This window comes from Ambystoma mexicanum, chromosome 1q (genome assembly GCF_040938575.1).
Source record: "Ambystoma mexicanum isolate Mex_15411 chromosome 1q, UKY_AmexF1_1, whole genome shotgun sequence".
In the NCBI taxonomy this organism is placed as follows: Eukaryota; Metazoa; Chordata; class Amphibia; order Caudata; family Ambystomatidae; genus Ambystoma; species Ambystoma mexicanum.
In genome coordinates this window covers 65,924,564-65,946,903 of record NC_090922.1, presented here as the reverse complement: position 1 = coordinate 65,946,903, position 22,340 = coordinate 65,924,564, and the positions used below count along the sequence as shown (strand labels likewise).

Sequence of the window (22,340 nt, the reverse complement as noted above, 5' to 3'; positions counted from 1 at the left end):
TTATTTTCATCGTGCTCAACCGGCTCTTCGCTTTTTCTTCCCAGCTCACCGCACGGCGTGTGAAAGGAATCCACCACGCCCGAATTCGCACTCCTCAGCTGTTCCTCGATCCTCCGTGGCCGTGCGGGCGGCGCAGGTAGAGACGGCGGGTGAGAGATTTTCCTACTTTCACTCATGTAGACTGCAATTTTAGTTAGCGGCTCTCGCGCTTCAATGCAATCTGTTTCTTGATCCACTATGGGGGAGGGGGGGGGGTCACCCACATTAATAAGAGTGTCAAGGTTTGGGATTAGAGTTGTGCTTTGTATATTTTGGTTGTTTGAGTATTTAAAGACTTGTGCGTGGGTAACGTAGGTGTGGTCATGGCATTTCTTTCCCTTTCACTACCATTTATGCCAGTTGTGCCATTTGTCAACTTTGGTATTTGCTTTAGTGTATGTTTAATTTGCATTTCTTTTAGACGTACCTGGCTGCGTGTGGATTGAGCGGAGGGTTCAGGTTCCATTTCCATATTCCTCGAAGGTCTGGATGGTGTCGCGACCACTCCCGACCAATCCGCAAACACTCAGCAAACACTCTGCGACGCTCCACGTCCGGAGGTGGGCTGATAAAGCTGAGTTTCTAGTCAGGACTGAAGACAGACTCTGGGTCAGTCCTGAAAGTGAAAACAGACCCACAGGCAGCAGCAAAGCAGGGTCAGCCTCCAATTCTCAAAACACTCAGCAAACACTCTGCAAGGCTCTGCCAAATGTTTAGTTTGGTGGTGCAGGAAAAAAGGAGGTAACTGAATTACTTACACTTTTTTCCCCCACACTGCCAAACTTGTAATGAGGCCCACTGTGTCCCATCTTCTTTTCCTGTACATTTCGTTACTTTTTCAAATGTCTCCTCAACAGGCTGTTGACACGGTTACCATTTTTACATGCTTCAAATGATCCACTACCATGCACCATTATTTTTACTATCATAATGCCTTTTGGATGACCATATAATCAAAATGGCTGCCCCTTAAGGTTTACGCCCTGTTTTTGGATGCATAGACTATCAGAAAAGACCATAAATGGTCAAGCCCTTATGCAGGCTTCTTCCAAAAACTCGGGGATGGTCCAGGTTGGGTCTGAACTGACAAACCTGGTAGAGCCAGGAGTGGGGTTAAAGTTGCTGGGGGAGCTTGCTGTCCAATGATACACAGCCACTCTGCTTGAATTTTGCTATGTCCTCTATTAGTGGGCCGGGGACCCGCAGACCATGGCTTCTGGATAAAAGGAGAGGATCTTGGGCCACGCAAGATGTCAACCCTTGCAAACAATTATCTATTGATGAAGGACAGAGGGACACTGGAGGACTGTTACTACAAACTGCATTGGCCAAGATAGCCACTGCCTAGCAAAGCTCTGCCTTCTCATCAAGAGGCCTGGAAGAGATGCCTCCCTCCCTTGGACTGGTCGGCACAACCAGCCTACTAGCCTGCTCCGGTATCCTCACCTCTCAAAACTCAGAAGAGTCACAGGGTCTACAATTGGCCTCATATCCTGGGAAATTGACGGCCTCTCATCACGGACAATGACTAGCCATGGGTCTGGAAACTTTGTAATACATTTGTATGCATGATGGGGACCACACCACCTTACTGCTGCGGTTCTTTACCCAATTCGGGCTGAACTGCGGTCCAATACCTGCCGAGCCGGGATACGTCAGGTAAACAGCGTCATTACAATTCCGTAAAGCCGAGTTCATACCAAATTGTCCTACGGGATAGGATGGAAAAACGGTGCTATTGTAAAGAGAGGGTTGAATGGTAGATTGCAAAGAGCGAAGTGGATAGGGTTTGAGAAATGGACGAAATTGACCGTGGTGTAGAAAAGAACGCGAGGATTCTAGGAATGAGAGTATTCTGTGTCAGTAGATTGGGGAACATGATAATCAGAGGGACGGGACTCTGGAAGCAAACAGGAATAACTGATCGTAAAATAGACCAGGGGGATTAGGGGAACTGTAGTATGTTACCTGAGCAGGTGGGTGAGAGATCCTAGGGAATCTGTTCTGCCTGGATGGTTTAGTTAGGAGATTTACTGGAAGGAGGTGAGGCAGATGTAATGTAGCCTATAAAAGCCTCAGATATCTCATACGCCTCTCCTTCCTCGGCATAATACCACAGCTCACCTGGGGCATTTCCCCAAGCATAACCCTGTGGACCCCTACCCAGGTGATCCTCCCTCACTCGTCCACCCCCAGGGATGGGATCTGAGAGCGCCAACCCTCCCCTGGATGCCTGAAATAAGGGTTTCCCTGAGGTTTACTTGGGAGAACACCCTCCAGTTTCTCACAGCCCTCTGCACTGGCAGTCTGAAGGACTAACCAGTGCTACCAAAATAAAGTACAGATAAAAGATCTCTCACTGCCAAAAATCAGGCTAGGATCACAGAATAGTCAGCAGATATGCTGGGGAACACATTAAAAGAAATAGGAACGTTTCATAAAGAAAACTCTTTCCAAACAACCATGCTCAGTTTATTGGGCTAAGCACAGTTTGGCAGATGTGGAGCCCAAAGGTGTGTTCATCCGGCTAAAAAAAAGCAGTTCACGCTTAGCGCTCGATGTGGGTGTTTGTATGAAGAAGACTGGTATCGAATCATCTAGAAGGGAAGAACAAAGAGGGGAAAACATGCAGGAGAGAAGGTGGGGCAGAGAGGAAGATGAAAATAATGTGAAAGAAGTGGGAGGTAGAAAGCGGAATGATGTGGAGAAAGCGGAGGAAGAGGGAAAGAAAAAAGAAGGAGCCGAAGTTGTTGAAAGATGGAACATCTAAGGGGGAGGCTGGTATAGAAGTGAAGTGGGTGGAACAATGGAATCAAGAAGTAAAAAGGAGCCAAGGTGAGCAAAAGAACAGTAACCTCAGAAAAAGATGAGGTTGGAGAATTGTAGGAACAAAGGGAGAAGGAAGACAGGAGGCGGAGAAGAGGCTAGCACAGCAGCCATTGTGCAGAGACAACTGAGGAGACAAAGGATGTTGGAGAGAAGGTTCAAGGAAACCAAATCTGGAAACCAACATGGGAAGTGAAGAGGACACAATTGTTGTTCAGTGGGGCAGCTAGGAGGAAGGCACAAGCATGGAGGCCAGAGAAGAAAGGAAAAGAGACCACGAGGACTCCTGAGGAATTATGTGGAGAGGGTGGGCACCTAGCAATTCAGTGCTGGCAGAGGCAGGAGAAGAGACAAACCTCAGGACCTAGTGGCCTGCACCAGAAGCTACCCAGACCCAGCGAATGAGTAACAGAAAATTTGATGCTAAAGAACCAACGCTTGCAGAAAAGTGTTCAAGAGCTCAAGAACGTGTAATCGGTTACTGGAAATTGTTCTATTGATGTAACTGAAAATTAAGGTTCCAGACAGTAGGAGAAATTGAATACAAGAGCACAAGAACATGTTCTTGGCAGATAGGGAGTCAGAGGAAAAGAAGCAAAGCAAAATCGAAGAGGAGAACCTTTGTCTTTGAGGGATTCAGAAGAACAAAAGTCTCGAGGCAACCAAGGCTTTGACAGCAGAAAAAACAAAGGGATTATTGCCAGTTAAAGAATTAAAAGTAAATATAATCTGATAATCATCTACATAGACATGAGAATTGAAGCCAAAAATCCAAAAGAGGTTAAAGAAATAAACGATGTTTTCACATTACCCAGAAACAACAACAAGATAAGATACGATTATACCAAGAACATTCCGAGAGGAAAGTAAAGTGGGTTTGTTACAGTACTAAGGGCCACTGCTAAAGCTAATGGGACCAAGAAAAAAATATTGTTTGTAGTAGGAGCTTAGAGAAGAAAAACAAATATCCAAATTAGGTTCTTGGTAGTGTGCCCAGGCTAGGCATCTGCCTGAAGAGGAGAATAATGAATATCTTTCCAATACTTTTGATAAGCATGGTAGTAAAGAATATACACAATAGCTGAAGGAATTGGAAAGATAAGCTAAAGAAAGCAACAACATACGAAATAAGAAGAGGATACAAAATGTCAATAGTGAAGAGGGCATAGGATCAGACAAAAAGGCTGTAGGATGGTCATAGGGAGTTAGGCATGCGTATTGAAAATCAGTGATAGAGCAAAATAAAGAGAAAGTTGTTACAGTTAATCCAAGAGTGAAAATCTAACAGGAGTTGGCAAAAAATATACAAGGAAAATATAAATTTTAGAAAGAATCCGTGAAATCCTTAATGGAAATAGTATAAAGAAAGGTCGGCAACAGGAGCAAGAAGACTATTCAGGACCTTGAACAAGCAGATAAAGTGCTTGAATGGATTGTGTCATGGCCTGAGGAACAAAGACTACATGAGAAACAAAATGTGCTTAGATTTGTGGAGATCTGCAAAGGGGAGCCAAAACATGTGCTGGGGCTGAATCTTCCTTTTGGCTGAATGGATAGCTGTTAAAGTGTGGAGTGGTAATGCGAGACGATCAATTTGAGGCGATCAATTTGAGGCAGAAACAGTGGCTTTCCCAAAATAGTCATGGGAGGGACAGTCCTACAAAGAAGCAGAAAGGGGGGTGAAGTATTACATAGATTGTAAATTTGAAAAATCAGATAATTTGAAGTAAGCGTGGTGCAAGAATGATGGACTTCAATACCTTAAGCCAGGGCTCTGTAACTTTCAAAATATATCAAGATGGTTTGGACCACAACTCCCATCAGATCTAGCCAGTATAGCCAATGGCGGGAGATCATGGACGCTGTGGTCCAAAACATATGGACAAATGCAATTTGGAGTCCTTTGGCATAAGCTGGGGGAGGAATTCATACAAAGGAGAGATGGTCGATGAGTGGTTAAGTGAGTCAAAAGAAAAATCCTTAGTGTGATGAATGGGATCTATGGTACCATCCTTCATATAGGATGGAGTAAGTTGCTACGGTTTCACTTCACAATGCCTGATGGGAGGGGAATAATACAATCACCTAGAAGAAATAACTGTCATGAAAGTGGTCCAATAAGAAACATGTAGACCATCAATATCGTTTTCAAAAAGGAAGAAACAGTGCAGGGCTGCAACTTGTGGCAGAATGATGTCCAATTGATAAGGTGTATGAAATCTTATATAATGGAAATGGAAGGGGCCGCAAGCAATGGTAGGAAAATGGAAACAGATCTATTAATGATCTAGGCATGTGCAAAAAGGAAGATTTAGTAGTAGACCCATCAGCATGGATGGCAGAATTAGTAGAAGAGATCTACTTTCAGCAATCGCGTACAATTTCAAGTTGAAGGAAAAGTAGTATCAAGCATGATATTTAGTTGGAAACACTCCCAAAAGAGCTGAAGATCTTGCTCTGGTGCACCAATTGAGACCACAAATAGTGAGGCGCATTACGCTGCACAAATCTAAGAACATTGTGGCCTATTTGAGTCTGTTATAAAGGACCAGGGATAACCAGTGCAGATGTGCAGTATGGCAATTCGGTACTACGAGAGAGAGTGGGCAAGGACAGGTCTCCACATTGAAGTGGTTGTATTCAGATTTAGTTGAAGATGCCGGGGCAGACATCTGCACCCAGGCATGGACCAATGCCTTCAGAACAAGTACCTTGCCAAGTATAAAAGAGCAAAGTGCACTAAATTCTGAGAAGTGTCTAAAATACAACCAAGGCCACTTGAACAAGAAAAAAGGCATACATCTGGTCAGTGGAGGTAAAATATGCTATCAATAAGTAGCTGCATACTCCATTGATTCATTGTACTGCAACTCAGACTCCCACCCATGCTGATTCCAATGTTTCAAGATTTAACTTTGGGCATGAGTCTCCATCCATCCATTCAACTTCACACTTTATCAGGGACTCACAGGCTCTATCCAAGCTGCGTTGGAATAAAACAGATTTGGGCATCAATGGTGTACGAATGATACAGCAGATTTTCTCTCCAAGTGAGATCACCAAGCAATCAAAAACATACACATTGAACAAAAAGACCGATTACTCCTCTCCCGCAGCACCCCAAAAGTGGCCAGGCCCACAAGTGACACTTGGGAACTCAAGTACACCTGCAGTTTATTGCTGGCATGCAGAAACAATTAGATATTTAGCACATCTCCCCACACAGCCCCAATCTACAGATATTTGCTAGGCCCTCATGAATTATTCTTTTAAACTATACAGACCTGTGCAGCTCGATCTGAGTTGATACACAACCCATCATTCTCTAATGCAAGCGTTCGACTTGGAGATCCAGCTTTTTCAGCGCCTCCCATTCTATCACTGGAAGGGGAGCAGCTCACGGAAGCGCTGAAATCACACCATATGTACGAAAACAGGAAATCAGTGTTCATTCTTTATTTTCATGTAGTACAGATTGAACAAACCAGAACACAAATTAAGAATCTTTCAGAAACGCCCAATCCCATAGTGGAGACCAACCATTTCACTCTACTGGATTTCCTCCCACCATATGCCACACCAATACTTGCACTCGCAAAGTCCCCTCTTAAAGTACCCATTCAGTTCAAGGGGCTGTGTAAAGCTACGTTTACAAACATTTCAAAATATGCAACGTTTGTCTATTTATTCTGCGGGTTGTTTCAATCTCACGAGAAACACTTTTTTAGCTCTGCTCAAAGCGTTTCAGGAACCTGGGAGTAAGCGATATAGTCTAGTTGATTACTAGAGAATCCTTAAATAAATAGGACATAAGAATGAGTGAAGAACACGCAAACATAGCAATTTCGGCTATTTGTAGCATTGCTGTGAAAGTAAGGGAAGGGTGCAAGCGTTTGAGCCAGTGAGACCAGGTCCTTTGATGGGGTTTAATAATTTTGCTGCTAAAGCCAACTTATTGAAATGTGTAGTCATCCTGCTGTGAGGCCAGGGCGTCAAGGAGAATAAACAAGGTTTCCTGTTATGAAAGGACACTGGGAACCAATTACTCCATCTTAAACTGCCATGAGGTAAAAGGTTAAAGAGATTTCTTTCCTTATGCCAAAAAAGGAAGGATGGAACTGCTCCTGCAAATGAATGGCAGGAAGGGCCAACACAATCTGGTCTGATGCTGAGAAATAACAGCTCCCTGGAAAATGGCTACTTCTACGATCCCTCAACTATTGCACTATTGCATTATTCAACAAGACCTAGATGACAGCATCCCACCCATAATTAAACCATTTGTGTTCACATACAAACAACCATGTAACTATCCCTCGACTCAATAGTATTCCAATTATGGGCCTTGGCTTATAAAGAGGACAGTGAGGATTTCTGGGATTCAATTAGGACTTCCAAGCTGGAACTAGCTCCATGCAGCAAGTACCTTTCAGTTATGACTGATCTGTAACATAAAACATTACATTCTGTCCACATGCTGGCTTCAGCTTTAGTTCTACCATCTCCAAGGAACAAGAAGATTCTCTAGATCATTTCTACTGAATCCCCCCCCCCATTGGAGAGAACACACAGATGCATAACCCCAGCAGATCAAATATCTATGAAGGAAAACACATACTTTCCTGTTTCAACCAGGCAAATCCATATATGGTCAAAGGCTGCACAGTTAGGCTTTTAAGGTGTAGTGGAAGAATGACAATAGTAACAAGGAACGCTATACCAAGGAGCCCGCAATTATCTTCCATTTATTTTGATTTTGCTTCCATTATGGAGAAATTTCATGGATTCCTACAAACTAACCAAAAGAGAATTTAATGCGGCACAAACTTGTTGCCATTATTACAATCTAGCATCTTGGTTAGAGGAAACACTCTCTCCTCCCTCATAAGTATAAGCCAAATTCCAAGGATTCAGCACTTGCTAGATGATTCAGTTATGCTCTCTTTAATCAAAACCCTGGCGAAAGGGCCAGAGAAACAGTTCAACTTCATGCCCATGATATGCCCTCCTTTGATTTAATAATACAGACACATGGGAATCCAGCCAGCTGTACGATCACATTTGCATTCCACTCCGCCTCAGAGCACGCCCGTGTCAAGCTAAATCATGAATTTGAGAAGACACTACACCCTGCGCTATGTTGTGGCAGCTGTGGGACTGGATCCACCATCTGCGGCTTGAATCTCTTCCTCAGGGGGATTTTTATCCTCTACAGTTAAATTGGGCCCCTGCTCGACAGACAGTTCATGAGCAGTCACTTCCAGTAAATTATGCTCTGGTGGCAACTTTAAATGTGCCTGAGGCAAGGAGCTGTTTCCTGCTTGCTCTATGCTCTCCTCCAGTGGGGATTTTAGGTCTCCTGTCCACTCTGGGCTGGCAGTGCCACTCTCGGCAAGGAACACAGTCTCCTTTTTTGGTAAAATGAAAGCCAACGCTTCTTGGATCACAGTCACATTGATGGTGCCGAGGTTGCCGTGCCGATGCAGCTGAGTGGGTGCAATTCCTGTTGGGATGACAAAGGATAAAGTCAGTCTTGAAGTTATCAGTAGGAATTAACAGCAACACATTTCAGTGGTCACTGCTGGATCTGTGGCTTTGGAGTTGGTGCAGAGAACATCAACATGTTTACAGTTTCATAGTACTATAAATAAGTAATTACACATTTTAATAGCGCTCCATTTGTCACTTTAAGGAAGATTAAAGGCTGAATAAACTCTGCCTTAATTGAAACCTATCACCTGCAGAAGAAACACCAATCTCAGCCGTAAGCATTTAAAGGCCTTTACAACCAAGTTCATAAGTGCACATAGGTAAGCAGCATATTAAAACGTACTACTCCATTGCGATCACGCAATTAACAGAACATGCATTTCACAGTATCCTGCCCTTTCCATTTCTCCAACGATCACCCTCCAATAAAAAGCAGGAAAATCATCTGAGGAAGGGAGGAGTATCAAGTACCGAAATTGGGTATAAATTGCAATGCAAAATAGATGCAATACAAATTGGGGGCTGCAAAGAATGAATTAACAATATATAAATGAATACTTGCGCTGGGAATGGAACTTTAGAAAGAATCGTGACAGCCAATGAAGATCTAGTCCTTCTGGGCATTATTATTCTGTGGTATGGCCATGGTTCCTGATGGCTCTCAGGAGTCCAACTGCCATGCCCAGTGGCAAGAGCATTCCCTTCTCCCTCCATCTACTTCCCACCAACCATCATTAACCTCTTTGTCGCCGACCCGCTGCCAGCCTAATACTTCATTTCTGCTCCTCTAAGGAAGCTTAAAAGTGCCCCAGTTGGCCCTGCTCTGTAACTCGCCCCCCCAGGACCGGACAGAAATGTAATGACTAGTCTACCAAGATGACCAGGCAGCCATTTTGTAGGCTTTTCTTTTTCAGCTCCAACTACTGGCTCGTACATCAATCAGATACACGCGTCCACGTGTTAAAAGCCTTATATCCGGGAGCGCCAGGAAAATGGGAATGTTATGGGCCCTTAGCCCTCTATGCACCCTCGATTCACTGTAGATCATACAACAGACACCTGGGCCAATAGCAGTCTTTACTGCTTTGAGTTCCAGGCAATAATGCTTAATACGCACCTTTTTTGGAAAGTTTGTATGTATCCATGCCAATCTGGATTCCAGGCACTGACTGGTCGTTGGGAAGAAAAGAACCTAAGAAAGAGTAAAATACCTTCATAGTCCTATTCGGGACCCCAAATGCCACCACAGAAATTAGTTGCATTAATCCACCAACAAAGGGCTCAGAGTTAAGTACTTGCGGTAGCAGTACCCAAAAACATAGCTCTTGAACAGCACAACAACCCAGGGAGTAAAAGTCTTCTTTTGCAGGTCAAGTTGCAGAACTGGTCCCATGGGGACTTCAGCCCCAGACCCACAACAACCCAAAGAACAACGGGCCTTCACAGAAGTACGACCTCCTGCCCGCCCCGCGACCCAGCCAGAGGCAACAAATACAGTGAAGTTGACCCCAGGATGACTTGGGAACCTGAGCAAACAGATTCAGATGGCTCAAAGGGCAAAGAAGGGCAGCCAGCCAGCAGAGCATGTTCCCTGCGGAGGAAAACTGTGGTGCTTACCTAGGACAGGCCAGATTAACAGCAGGGGTGGGTTAGTGGTGTCCTACAACCCTTCTGGGTGCATCCAGTTTCCTATCCCAAGCTGCACGATCAAGGCGGTAATTCAGAAAGACAGAAAAGAAGAATGGTCCAAAAACAGTTCCAGCACCCGATCTAAGCCCAGATAGTGAGAAGGATCAGGGGTAAGGACGAGAACAGACAGATGGATGCGCATCAGCCGAAAATAAAAGAGTTGGAGTTGGAAAAGGACACAGGACCTAGCCAATATGGCCAAACCTGGTCCTACAATTATAGCAGCAGCTTCATGGCAAAATCCTCCAGCAGGTAAGTAAACCTGCAGAGTACCAGCAGGGTTCAGGCAGGGTTTGAGACCCCCCCCCCCCCCCCCCCAAGTATGCCCAAACATTCAGACTGGCCTTACTTGGCTCGCCAATCACACACAAGGGCACTCACACAAAGGTTTTGGCAGCCTGCTGTAGTTCCCCGTTCATATAGATCAAGCTCAACTCATCGGGTAAGTCTTAAAGGTAAGTTCCATGCATGCAAGTTCAAAATAACAGCTACAGTTTATGTACATAGGGAGATGGACCACCCGCTCCCACCACCCAGGCAGCCAGCTCCGACATTCATAGAACCCTGATTGCAGAACACCTCTAGGGGTGACCTCATAACGCACACCATTAACACTCGCAACACAGCCATACAGGGGAAAGGAGAATGGCATAGCAGCCAATCAGGCTGACCCTAAAAACTGCCAAACACCCAAGTACACCCACACGGTAGCTGTATTAACCGGTTTAGGGCTAGGAACTCGTCTACACTAGGCCAAACCACAAACCGTGCATGGTTGGTCTCAGTGATCCAGGTTTGTCAACTGCCATCTTAGGCCTGCCTCAGGGTTTCTCCAAACAAATGAAAGTCCTAGAAATGAAATGACGGAGAGCAGGACTTTCATTTGTTTGGAGAAACCCAGAAGCAGGCCAATGGCTACCAAAAGGGGTGCATTAGGGTACGAATGCGATAACACTGGCTGCAGACAAGCAGAAGCCAAAATAAATTACTGCTGTCCTCAGACTACTCACCAAAACCAATTTAGGATAATAAAAAAAATGTGTAAAAAAAAATCAACCGAGTTCAAAAAGCACCCCAGTTCTAAAAGCCATACAGGCTAGCATTGGACCACATGCTAAAAAGAAAATAATAAAAAAAATAAAGTTGCTTAGCATGGGGGCAAGTCGGAGATCCCAAAATCCAAAAATAGGGGGGGGGGGAAGCAAAGGTTTAGGAATCCCATACAATTGGACAGCTAACCCGCCTGAAATGGAATTCTGACCTAAACCAATGCAAGGGGAGGCCTGAGCTTCAGTTACCATGTCTCGTAGCCCCCACTCATTATACAGAGCTTTAATCTCAGCCAGCAAGTATGTTAAGAGATAGCCTTAACATTTACTCAAACAGCCCAGATCAAGATGAATCTCCAAGACACGTTTCACCTGCATGTACCACAGCTATGAATTTCCGCCTTAGTAACCGATTACATCCCATATAGCTCATAATAGGTTCTGAGCTCTATGGTCCCACCATTCAAAGTCAAAATAATATGCGTCTGGAAGACTTTGAAACAAAGGGTTTCAAAGCCCACTTGAATGTGTAATGGTGCATTCGGCACACTCTAGGGGAGAGAAGATGTGTTAGAGAAAATTACTTCCCCCAGCTTCCACTTTGGGCAAAGGCTAAAAGCCCCAAATCTTGGCACCATGCATAACAGGTGACCTCACCTGTGGCCTATATGGCTCCACTGTAGGGAGCATACTTAGTCTTCAAAACGTTTTGAAAACTATAGAGTAGCACCCAAAAGTCTTTTCGGGGATAGTTCAGTTTTCAAAATTTGAGGCACCCGTATGCATTTCCTACTGAACCTAATGGTTAAATAGACACATTGTATTGATTGCTCTTGTATGATGGGATGGCAAACCATGGAAACTCTTTGCCATATTTATGGACGTGCTCAACTCAGAAATATGTTGCATTTCCCAAAGTTTTTTCACACCATGATCGGCGATCCAGAGAAAACGGCAGCATTGTTCGTAAAAAGTAAGTTGGTGCACTTCTTTCCAAAACACTTGGGGGTGTCTGCTTCTAAAACAATTACTCCGATTGCCAACTCTTTGATGGGTAAGGACTTCATCACCTCCACCTCATGCCCCATTCTTACCAATGCATAGTTGCCAGTATAGAGACTTGTGACAGCGCTAGGAGACTAGCAGGAACCTCCTGTCATGCCAACATTCTTCACAGTAGGTCTCTACAGACACTGTCAAAAGCAGTGTTCAGATCTATGAAGGATATATGTAAAGTTATCTTTATTTGAAAACATTGATGGCCTAATTAAGACTCCACTGTCTATACCTTTCCTAAAACTTGCTTGGCAATTGTAGATTAATATTAAATAATACTTTTAAAAAAAAACAATCAAAGCAGTAGCTTTGCTCAGCCATAAAGACCATACTCTGGATCCCCAATAAGGATTAGATGGGGGCTTCTGGCGATTTCCAGCAAATGGTCAATGAGAGGTGCGCATCTATCACAAGTTAATTCCTCTCCCCAAATCTGAAATCTGAGGTTGTGCAGTGTCTCCTTAACACCCAGTAAGACCACTGGCAGATACATGGGCAAGACAAAGCCAATCTCATCAGTGATGTGAAACAGCAGGTCTTCCAGTGGACAGCAATCTTTGGACTATCCAAACATGCATTCGAGTTTCTGTTTGCCCACAACCTCATTAGGGCCCTGGAACAAGAACCCAAATATCTCCAGCGTGAGCTACACACAATCCTTTATGAATTTAGTTCATGCTCAGATTTAACCAAAAGAAAAATCAGCCATTTCCCGAATTGAAGTGCTTGCAGAGGGGGCCCTTTTCATTTGCCACTGGTCGGCAATTTTTAAATTAGTTGTATTTAAGTGAACCATGCAATGCAAAGAGTGTGATTTACTTGGCTGCCAGTTGCAGGTAGAGCAGCATTTTCATTAGTGAGCACGGGTACAAAGAACTGACCCAGCTCATTCATCTGCACGGGCCACATCACGCATGTGCAGGTGAGTCTTCTCTACCACTGGTGCGCTTGCGGAGTGCAATAAGTTGCATGCTTCAGGCAATACAGGGCAATGCTTCAGTTCCCCCTCCAGGTCCATTGTGTCAGCTGACGCAGCAGTGCAGACAGGAAAACACAAACGTACAGATTTTCATACCATGCGTAACTTTGCTGCCTCCCTGCCAGGTTGGGTGTTACTTAAGCCTTTGCACCAAGAGGCTTTTAGTGGGTTTCATTGTGGCCTGTGCTGGTTTTCCATGGAAAGGGGGGAGGGGGTCTTGGAAGGCGAGAGCAGGGTATCATCTGCAGGCTTCAATGCAATGCAGATAGCAAAGTCTATGCTGTCCTGGAGGCCTGCAATCCCACGACATGACGGCCTGCATGTAGTATGTCTAAATTACCAATGCCCCTGCATGGCAGCTATTCTTCCCAATATCAGCATCCAAAGGCTCAACGGCTCATAATCGGCACAACTGGATCTCCTCAGTCACCTGCAAGGCCATACGCATGTAGTCATTCAGTTCAGAGACTCTCAGCACCATGTTCACCAGGTTGCTGCTGCTAGTCTACTCTCGCCCCTGCCAGCAGAGCAATACTGGAAATAGATTACCATGAAGTCCTGTTGATGGGGAGTGTAGTTGGGGCACAGGTCGGGTAGATGTGTACTGGCCTCGGTACATGTGTGCTGCTGAATGCCTGTGTCGGACAGGTAAATTCAGGGGTGTTTGTGTGTAGGTAGGTGTGTAGATGTGTGTATGCGTGCGAAGGTGCGTGCATGTGTTGTAATTGGACAGATTTATAGGGTAGTCCAGTATTTCAGGCCTTGGCAGAATATGTTCCTTATGGAGGTGTTGTGGCTTTCCACAATGCACAGGGCAGGACTGCTGTGGAATTATTAACACTTCATTGTATATAAGAAACCAATTTACAGGGGGGGGGGTAATAGTTTTCATCGAGGTGGATTATGATTATTGGAATAGGTCATATCATGTGATACCTGGGGGTTATTAAAAGCACAAATAGCCTAGGGAGAATGGTGTGCCGTTATTGGAATCCGATTGTGTTAAATAACAGCAGGAGACACTTAAGACGGTTAGGAGTTTAAGCTGCATTCTAGGAGCTATTATGGAAGGATATTCGTCAATGAAGTAGGACGACGCTGTTTGGATAGCATGCCTTCTGCCAGGAGTACTGTAGATTACTAACACGATTTTCGCATCTCTGTTGGGAGCAGAATTTGATGTGTACATTGCAAAGATATGAAGCTCATGCCTCTTTGGAACCATATGCAATTGTCAAATCAAATTCTTTGGGTAGTAACTCGAACTCCTCCACAATCTTTAAATCATATCCAGCTTTGACCAATATCACTGACCCATCTTCTTGAAAATGCATGTTTTATCACAAACATGTCTAAACATTGTCTGCATCGAAACCAATACCCACGTCTGCATCACAAAAAAGGTCCAAATTTGCAGCTATGGGCCACTTTTCTTTTGGTGCCCAGTCCTAACTTTTGTAAGAGTCAGACCTGGATTTAGTTTCACGGTCACAGCGAGATGACATAGCCATTCATGTCCAGACCTTTCTCCAAATTGAATTGGTATACCTTGATTTAGGTCTTGTTAATCAGATCATGTATGCCGTCACCACCATCTTTGGCTAGGGCAGTCCTGTGTTGCTGTTTAAAAAAACCAAACCATTGCTTGCAACGAGTGAATTTCTGTGATCTCGCCATCAACATTTCTAGTCCAAGTCTCAGAGTATAGTAATTAAGGAACAGCACAATCTTCTTGAATCTTCTGATTTGCTTTACAAGTCAGCTTTCATTACGCTATTCTGTAATGTTGTATGCAGAGGACTATCTCCATACCTCCAGAGATGGCAATGATGCTACCGCCTAGGTCCGTTTTGCATTTTGGCTACATTTGGCAACGTGGCCCATTTACTACCAGTTCGGCTGGTCTCCATCCTTTCAGACCGAATTCAGCTCGTTACTATTTTCTATTTTTACATAGTCGTTTCTCCCTGTGTTGTGGGGGTTCTTCAGAACTTGACAATTTCTCCAATCTTGTTAAATATTTACATCCTCCCACCCTTTCATTCTTTGTCGATGAAGCACAGATTTGACTGTGTATAAATGGAGACAGGATGACCTGGAGTAACATCTTGTACTAGTTTGTTCCATGATGCACAAGAAAGCCAGAATCTTGGTGTGTAGCTGAAAGAAATGGGCACCTGCAAGTCCATTCAGAAGGTATGTTCAATGTTGAAACCCATGCTATTTAGCTTGGAAAAAGGGAAAAAGTACATAAAGACCAAAAGGAGAAATCCCAAACATCCTCACTGTCCCCAACAATCAGCACATGAGTGCATCATTGGCATAAAAAGATTTCGGTCTAGCTGACAGCCACTATTTATCAGTCAGTCAAAATAACTTTTATTCGGCATACAAACCTTCAGGTGCAAACACATTCTGGGCCCGATTCATGGAACGTTGTCCTATGGGATTGTGCCATTATAAAACACTTCCATGAATCAGCCCCAAAATCTTGTTTCCATTTCCACACGGCAGGCAAGCAAAAAAAGTAAAAGTTTAGCCGACAGATACTAATATGGTAAATACATAAATAGACCAAGATTAAAATCTATTATTAAACAATTTCTAAAACCCATTTCCCAATTTATCAATTAAAGGAAATAAACCAAACTCACAACCCTGATAAAAAGGGATATCATCTCATCATTACAGACAGGAACCCTGAAATTCAATGTTTGCAGTTATACTGAAAAGCAGGATACAGGGGGTGCATGCTTGCAGCCTCGCAAAGTTAACTTAATCTAAACTATTTACCTGTGGGTGGACTCTGACATCATGGGGCCAAACACCTTCCTAAACAGCACTCTCTTGGAGTGCATGTTTGAAGGCCGCTATTTAGATTTATTAAAAAACACTCCATACATGTCATATGTTCCCCCTGGGTGGGGGTGTGCCGACTAAATTTCTGAGCACAAAAAACAAATATTTTCAGTGGTGAAAGTTGCGCTGTATAAGTGCAAGCACCATAGGATAGCATTCACAAGCTCTTGCTATTAATTCTCTACTTCAGTCACCCTGGATTCCACTTCTAGGATGTTGTTCTTCAGAGCCAACAAGTCTTAACTTTTAGTATTCTTGTTTACATTGCACTATCCCATCACGCCAATTTACTTATTAGATTGCCTTTTTGGCAGTGCCTGTAGACCACACATGTATGACTAGTTTCCCTTTGTTCTGTAAATGGAATATATGGTCTCCTTTCTACAGCTAAAGTGTGCAAACGTCTTTCTGTATTTGACATAGGCTCAGAAAAAGAACTGACTGATTAACATTACACTTTGATAACTAGTGCGAGTATGAAACATGTCATCTTTGTGTACAGATAAAAATGGTTTTGTAACAGGCAGGAAAGTATTTCACTAACCCCAACGATTGACATTATAGCAACCTTATACACTACTATTATTTTTTTCCTTTTATAAACACGCTTAATACCAGCAAGTGGTTTCTAAGCGCAGGATCTGGATTCGAACCTGTGTTGCGCTGTGTTTCCTTGCATCCAAGACAAACGCGTTGCTCCTCAGCTAACCTTCCTCCCCATTAATGGAAAGTATAAGAAATCACATGTGTGCTGTGGCCCAAAAGGAGGGTGCATTTTCCTATGTGATGCCATGGGTCAATTCGTCCCACTGGTGGGTGCAGTTTCTTCATCCTTCCACAAAGCGTTTCGCCAATAGTACCTTCCAGCAGATAATAGTGTTATGATCTATTACATAGTAACAGTGCTGATAAATGAACTACATCAATTGCATGAAAAACCATCATTTAGAGGATGTTGGGAAGGAACAAGGGTCCTCCCGACCCCCTCACCCCCAAGCGCTTTAGAGTTAGGCTAGACCTCTTTAAGGCACTATAATGGACTAGGGGGCAGGAGGGGCACTAGGAAGGCTCTCTCATGCAAACATAATCACATACACAGACATAGGCAAGCACAGTCTAAATATAAGGCGCAATTAACTATTAGCTGGATAGATTTGTAATGTCCGATCCTAGGAATTGCAAATTCTTAGAGCTATAGAGTCGTTGAACTCCCCCCAACTTCCCAGACGGAATGCGGCCTGTGGGATCTAAAATAGACCACAGGATTAGTGTGCAGTGTTCTGCACTATGGCCAGCGCAAACTGACTCACCAGGTTTCCAGTGACCGTCAAGGGTCCATGCGGTTTAAAATAGGAATCAGATGTTTTGTGCGGCAAAATGCAGAATGGGATCAATTATAAGAGTAAAGTGTGGCAGGGACTACAGACCCCCGATAAACGTTAGCAGGATGAGTGGAATATGGATAGAATGACTGGAAAATGTTTGAACATGCAAAACAATGTTTTGTTTTCTTTGGGCTTGGCCTCAAGGTTTGTAAAAGTGTGCAGAGCTGCAATGTGTTTTTGCACAGCTAGCAAAATGTAGAACAGAATGTGCTGACAAAACTGCTGACAACGAAGAAAGAAGGCTTTGAAACACTTGTGTATAGGTGCGTTAATAAATTCCATATCATATCCCTATTATGGAAGGACGGACGGATTTGGATGAAGTCATGATCCAGTTGCAGTGACAGCACCATGGCAAGCCAGGACTATATAGACCCCTGCTTGAGAGCACTTGGCAGGAAGGAACGGAAGGGGGACAGGAGAAGACCGATCAGGCAGCAGAGTCCTTTGCTACCATCCTGATTTTTAAAGATTAAACTTGTTATCCTTACAATATTACCTTTTTGCCTTATTTCCCTAGAGGGGTGTATTTATTCTGGTGTGAGCGTAATTAGGGACACCCTTACAAGGATACATCAGGTGGCTACATCACTTTCTGGACAATACAAAATGATTAATAGGTTTTCCTTTACACCAGAATATTCACAATTTCGCATTTATTAGTTACAAAAAGACATTTGGTTTTACGTAATCCTTTCAAACTGCCCAAACTCTAGGACCTTATTCTCTGGATGGGGTGTAGTAATCCTCCCAGACATGTGAGGAGTGTTTGGGGAACTTCTACCTTGATGTGTATGTTATTACTATTAGCAGTCGATGTGTTTACAGTCCTTCCCATGTTGGTATAAAGACCGAGTCATGTTAGCATCTCATCTTTTGTATGGTCCTTTGAATCAGAGTCAGGAGAAAAGCCCAAGTGATGCCCTCATCAATTAACCGACATACAATGATCCCTCTGGTCGGAACATGGAGGAGAAGGGCAGGCATTTTCCGTTTGTGTGTGGTGAACAAATGTATGTTTGGAATACCTTGCTGCTGGGAAATGTCCTATAAATAATTTTCCAAATCATGCACATCTTTAATGTGATTTTGCAACAGGTTCTGACTAGTGTTCTTTTCTCTGTGATGCATCATTTGCCGATCTGTTCTCTGATCCTGGATAACTGGGTGGAATATCTGCCTCCCCGTTTGTTCATGTAGTACACTGCTGTCCTGTTCTCCACCTTCATTTGTGAATGGTTGTGGATGACATGGCCTTTATTTCCATCATGCTTATGTGTAGTGCATGTTGTCTTTTTGTCCACACCCTAGTTGCCTCAAGGTTTCCAGATGTGCCTGTCTCCACACTTCCTAAACAGGGAGTGGTTATGGTCACCTGATAAGGGGGTATTGCAAAAGGTCATCCATTTGATCAGTTCTGTAGGTTCCACCAATGACTGACCTTTAAGTCCTGGAAACACTAGGTCCTCCCAATCCCCGGTCCAGGTAACCATTGGTGAGGTGAGCCATTCCTATAATAGTCCGAATTTTAATTTCAGACGGGACACTGCATATATACATAAAGCCATCATGCCCAACAATGATCACTTTCCTCGGTGTAAAAGACTGACGTCTCGTAATGCGTTTATAAAGAGTTGGAACTTCCCTATGAAAGAAAAGCCTTGGCCTGCCTGGTTATTGATTTTCTTAGTAGATTCACTGTGAAACATAGTAGTTCTACTCTAATGTTCATGTCTCACAAGGCCTTTTTTAGATGGCTCCTTCTTGATCAGCTAGCACTGTGTAGATGTGCAGCCTCGACCAATAACCTCATGGTACAACTCTTGGAGCAGATTTGAACTTTGAACTGGTAATTATTGGCACCATCCTGGAAGCATCGAAATGCAAATGGTCATATAATCGTTCTTTTGAAGGAGTGGAATGGCATCTTGCCGTGTTCTAACTTTGAATCTTTGTATTTTGACAAAGTAACTGTTGTGAACTGGCTCTAGCACTTAAAGAAATCTGCACCCTCTAGTGGAAAGCACTTAATTTTCCTTCTTATTGGTTGCTCTGAAAAGAGACCAGCGTCGGAGCCGCTATTCTGTTGCTGGGAGTACTTTTTGAGGAGCGGTCTCAAACTCATCCTCAGATTTTAAAGTGTTGGTCCTGAAAGAACCATCTGGCTGTTGTTGCCATGCTGGTGATTGGTCCTAAAAGGACTGTCCAGATCTTATGGACAATTTAACTGTGTCTAAACAACCTCCATGGATGTGCATCCCCTCTTGCTAAAGGCTCTGGAAAATAAAACACCCATGGCTGCATAATATAGAGTTGAACAGTGTTGCCAATTGGGTTAGGTATTGCTTATAAAAGTGAGCTGTAAAGGTATCTTCCCCCGGGGCTTTCCCTGTGTTCAGTCTGTGGATAGCCCTCAATACCTCCTCCAGTGTTAACTCAGCGTCTAGGGTCTCACTCTCCAACCTCATGAGCTTAGGGAGGTTCAGCTCCGCCAGGTACTGCTTTGCTTCCCTTCCCCTGGAGACCGCTCCACCGGTCTGGCATATAGCTCACTGTAGAAACATGCAAAGCAGGCCGCAATGTCCGTTCCCCCCCCCCTTTCACCATGCGCCCCTGAGTGTCCCGTACTGCTTCAATGCTTCAACCTTTCTTTCTGTCCTACAACCAGTCACCCTGAAGAACGTGTAGCCTCCTGGACCCAGCCACTGCTTCCGCCAGATCTCTACCCAGAAGTGATACCGCAGAAAGTCCTGGAAGGCCAAGTTATCCCTGGTCGCCATTTTAGTACCCTTCCCCTTCGCTGACCACCAGTCTAACGTGGGGTCTGACACCAAACTAAAATTCCCCCTCCCCCCAAGAGTGTCGCTCCTTCTTCCCAGACACCCATCATCTTGAAGATCCGACGCAGAAACCCCACCTGCCCCTCATTGGGTGCGTATAGAGTAGCAATTGTAACCAGTGTCCCCTCATGAGTACCATTTACACCTAGGAATCTACCCACAAATATCGTTTTAACCTGGATTCCCGTCAGTCAAAAGGACTTTCCAAGTAGAATACCCACCCCTTCCTTTTTGGAGTTCCTGTGGGAGGCCCAGAGGTTCCTACCTACCTCTCTGCCCTTTATCAGTGATTACACCCCCTGCATGTAGTGGGTTTCCTGCAAGAAGAGGATTGAGAGTTTGTTTCCAGAACATGTTGCTAGTTAAAGACCTCTTATACTGGGAGTTCAATGCCTTCACGTGAAGTGTACCTACTACCACCTCAACCAGACCCCCTCCTCACCATTCACTGGATACCCCTTGTATTCCCTGTAAAGTACCTAAAAAGTACCTAACCCCGGTTACATGTGCACTGCGCTGCGTGAGGTATCTAGGTCTACCTCCTCCATCACCCCCTCCCCCACCCTCAAACTGAGGCGTTCGATCCCATGCCCTCATGATGTTGGGCACGTCTGTCGAAGCGCCTGGGATGCATCCCCTGCCTTGGGCGTCCTATTAGGTGACCCTACTGTCCCCACTTTCCCGTAACAGCTGGGGAGGGGCAACTGACCAACAATAAGCCATCCCCCACCCCCAACTCCCGGATCCCTCCAACCTCTCACTGTGTGCCTCCTTCCTGTGCCTCCACCCCCCATCCCGCCAGCACATTTACAAGATTCAAAACAACTGACCATCCAATTGGCCGCAACCAGTGACCTCCCCCCAACCCCTCCAACCCCAATGAGGCCACCAAAAGGGCTCCAAGATATTCCCCAGCAGGCCAGTGAAGCCAACAGCGTAAGTTCCACCCTCTTTCTCAGGTGTCATCCAATCGCAGTGTGGGGTGTGAAGCTTTTGGAACTTCCAGACTCCTTTTGCCCTGTGCTTTCCACACACCGATTCTGGATCCTGCGAGCCTCAGATGGGGTCCAGTCCCTGTCTGCCAATCTCATTGTGGAACCCCCTCGACGGCCCACCAGATCCTCTGTGACCCGCTGTATCTCCTGCTCTGCCACCAGGTGATGCCTCTCACCTTCCCATTCGAACACCAAAGCAAATGGTTAACCCCAGCAGTACCACACCCCCTTCTCCTGAAGCCATCTAGTGAGGGCCCGCACTTCTTCCGTCGCAGTAACGTGTGGGCTGAGAGGTCTTGGAAAATAGGCACCCTTGAATCACCATAGTCCACCTCCTTCATGTGCTTTGCCTTGTCAAGGATCTTCATCTTGTCTCCATATTAGTGCATATGCGCCAGGACTGAGCACGGACCATGGGATTCCCCCTCTGGCCCAGTTCACCCTATCAATGGTGACCCTTTCTCCTTCCCTGGATCCAAAGACCAGCCCTATAATTTCTTGCATCTTCCATCACCCCAACAGAACGAAGTTCTGTTGGGGCTGGTGCGGTCCCGCTGCTCCAGTGGCCTCTGCCACCACCTCCTTTTCCTGATAGTGAAATTCCGCTAGGGCACCCTGCCATCTCATAGGTATCCCTGGTCTTTTCCTCCAGTACCCTCCCCCCACCCCCTAAGGGTGAACAGGGGGTCCACAGGCCCCGCTGGGGATCTGGCCATCTTGGCTCACAAATGTCCCTTCAGGTAGACTTGGGGTGATCAGTTATATTCAGGGTCAGCGATGTCGCAGCCCCTCTGGTGGAAGGTGCCAGAGTCTAAACTAAGGTCTTCTGTCAAAATGGCGCCACTCCCCCCTTGGTCCCAGGTCCATGCCCACGAGGAGGCAACCCTCACTGCTCCCGCATTACTCCCGTGGTGGGCCTCTGTAGGGAGATCTTGTGGGTAGCTGACAACCTGTGTCTCCGAGGTCAGGCCAACCTCTCCTCCACCACAGGTGCCCCTCCATGTCCTGTTTCTCACTCCTGGTGCTGGAGTTTCTGGTGGGGAGGGAGGGGACATAATGTTCACCAGGCCGTGATGCTCCTTCCCTCCTAGCCTTTGTCTCCTCCCTCAGAGGGCTCAATGGGGACCCCTCTG

The 22,340-nt window shown here is 45.0% G+C and overlaps 1 protein-coding gene across 6 annotated transcripts in view; it reads right to left on the bottom strand.

Annotated features, from left to right (window-relative positions):
* COG8 (component of oligomeric golgi complex 8) overlaps positions 1–22,340 on the bottom strand; it is a 293,499-nt gene that overhangs the window by 73,279 nt on the left and 197,880 nt on the right. For 5 of the 6 annotated variants that reach the window (XM_069635531.1, XM_069635528.1, XM_069635527.1 and 2 more), the window contains one exon: positions 6,307–8,368. The exons of the other annotated variant lie outside the window; for it this stretch is intronic. In XM_069635531.1, coding sequence (XP_069491632.1) covers positions 8,001–8,368 — 368 coding nt within the window. In that variant the 3' untranslated portion in view covers positions 6,307–8,000. Of the gene's footprint in view, positions 1–6,306; positions 8,369–22,340 lie in introns of those variants that run through there. 6 annotated transcript variants of the gene reach the window in all.